This window comes from Capsicum annuum, chromosome 4 (assembly GCF_002878395.1).
Source record: "Capsicum annuum cultivar UCD-10X-F1 chromosome 4, UCD10Xv1.1, whole genome shotgun sequence".
NCBI lineage: Eukaryota > Viridiplantae > Streptophyta > Magnoliopsida > Solanales > Solanaceae > Capsicum > Capsicum annuum.
Genome location: NC_061114.1, coordinates 205,312,416 through 205,314,419, shown reverse-complemented (window position 1 = coordinate 205,314,419; position 2,004 = coordinate 205,312,416). Strand labels below are relative to the sequence as shown.

The window sequence follows — 2,004 nt, the reverse complement described above, 5'->3', positions numbered from 1 at the left end:
TTCCAGAACCCTCAATTAAATTTGTACTACCGAATATTGTATTGACATAGGCCATTTTCATAATTAAATTAGATAAATATTTTTTTTTCTTAATATAGTGTGAGTTGTAGCACTATTAAAAAGGCACATATCTCCATTACTCTTTTTGGATCTAATTGAAGATTGAATTTTTTTTATTATCTTCACAAAATAAAAATACATGATAAGAAATGTGAAATCTCACAATCTTACAATAAAACTTAAATACTTATTTTTTTTCTTGAAATGTAAGAACAACATAATAGAAAAACATGATAAAAAAAACAACATAATAAAATAACATTATTTATTGCCACAATGATTTGATCAAGATTTAGTTTTGATCTCTAAAGAAGTCTTCAACTTTCAAATAAGTTATATATTAAGGCCATCAAAATCATCATCTTTCAAGACCAAGTTTGCCTCAACATTGTTATCATATTTTTGTGAAGGTCCTACCTCATCATCATTTTTGAAAGCCAAGTGTGACTCCATTCGGGCATTAGAATAGGTCTCACTTTCATTTATCTTTTTTATTTGAAAGATTCTTAATAAAGTCTAGCAAAATGCTTAGGCGTCCGACATTCATTCTTCCAGTGACCTTTCATGTCACAGCGATGACAATTATCTCTTAAAGGATTGTTTTGAGGAATCATTTGGTTCTCTCTTTTCTGGTTACCATCACCACGCCGATTATTATATCGTCCCCTGTCATTCCACGTCCACACATATTATTATGTCTCTGATCTTTTCATCTTCAGGCTGGTCATGTGCTTGTACCTCATTTGCTTCCGGTAATGAAGCAGTTCCAGTGGAACGAGCTTCGTGATTTTTCATCAAAAGGGCATTGTGTTGCTCAACCACTAGAAGGCATGAGATCAATTCAGAATACTTCTAAAAGTCCTTTTCACGGTATTGCTGCTGCAATATCACATTTGAGGCATAAAAAGTAATTAGTATTTTTTCCATCATGTCATCATCATTTATAGTTTTCCCACATAATTTCAATTGGGAAACAATCCTGAATACAACAGAATTATATTCAACAACGATTTTAAATTCTTGAAACTGTAAGTAATCCACTCATAAAGAGCTCTAGGCAGTACTGTGGCCTTTAGATGATCATATCTTCCCTTCAAATTAGTCTACAATTCAAGTGGATCTTTCATCGTAAGGTATTCAACCCCCAGTCCTTCATCCAGATGATGACGAAGGAAAATCATAGCCTTGGCCTTGGCCTGATTCGACGCTGCATTATCCAGGCTAATAGTAGCATTAAGACCCTTAGCAGCTAGGTGAATCTCGAAGTCGAGAATCCATGACAAGTAATTTTTTTCAGAGATGTCAAGTGCCACAAACTCAAGTTTCGACAAATTTGACATGATGAAAACTATCATAAAAATAATGAAGTTAGACAACAATACAATAACATAACAAATAATAATTTTTTTTCATGTGTAACTTTAAAGTTAAAACCAAAACTTTGATAAAAGAAAAATAACAAACTACAATATTCAAGACAAGTTGATTATGCGCGACAGATTGAAAACTTGAAAAAGAGTAAAGTCGTGCTGATAACGTATTTCACTATTAAGAACAATAATTGCAAGAAAAGAATAATAGTAGAACAAGATAGCAAGATAACAATATAAGATAATTCTTTCAAATGTATTCAACATTTTCCTCAAGACCTCTATTTATAGTATTACACGGGGGGTTCAAGAGGTGTCATAAACATGATGATCAATTAGGAGGTACTGGAGGTGTGAGAGTTACTACATTTAAAGGAGGAATTACAACAAGGAGTAATGAAGGAATTACACCAAGTAGTAATGGAGGAATTACACCAAGGAGTAATGGAGGAATTATATAAAGGAGTTATGAACATGCACAATCTTTCACAATATCTTTCATGACAAAATGACCTTCTGAACCCCTCTACTATGTCAGTTTTGTAAGTTGGACACTTCTACTTACATGTTTGTC

The 2,004-nt window shown here is 32.7% G+C and overlaps 1 protein-coding gene across 1 annotated transcript; it reads right to left on the bottom strand.

Annotated features, from left to right (window-relative positions):
* Positions 1–729: 729 nt before the first annotated feature.
* On the bottom strand, positions 730–1,400 carry LOC124898052. The gene is made up of 3 exons (XM_047411674.1): positions 1,168–1,400; positions 930–1,039; positions 730–881 (listed from the first exon to the last, which is right to left on the bottom strand). Exons 1-3 carry the CDS (start codon positions 1,398–1,400, stop codon positions 730–732), a joined length of 495 nt encoding a protein of 164 aa, XP_047267630.1.
* Positions 1,401–2,004: the final 604 nt, after the last annotated feature.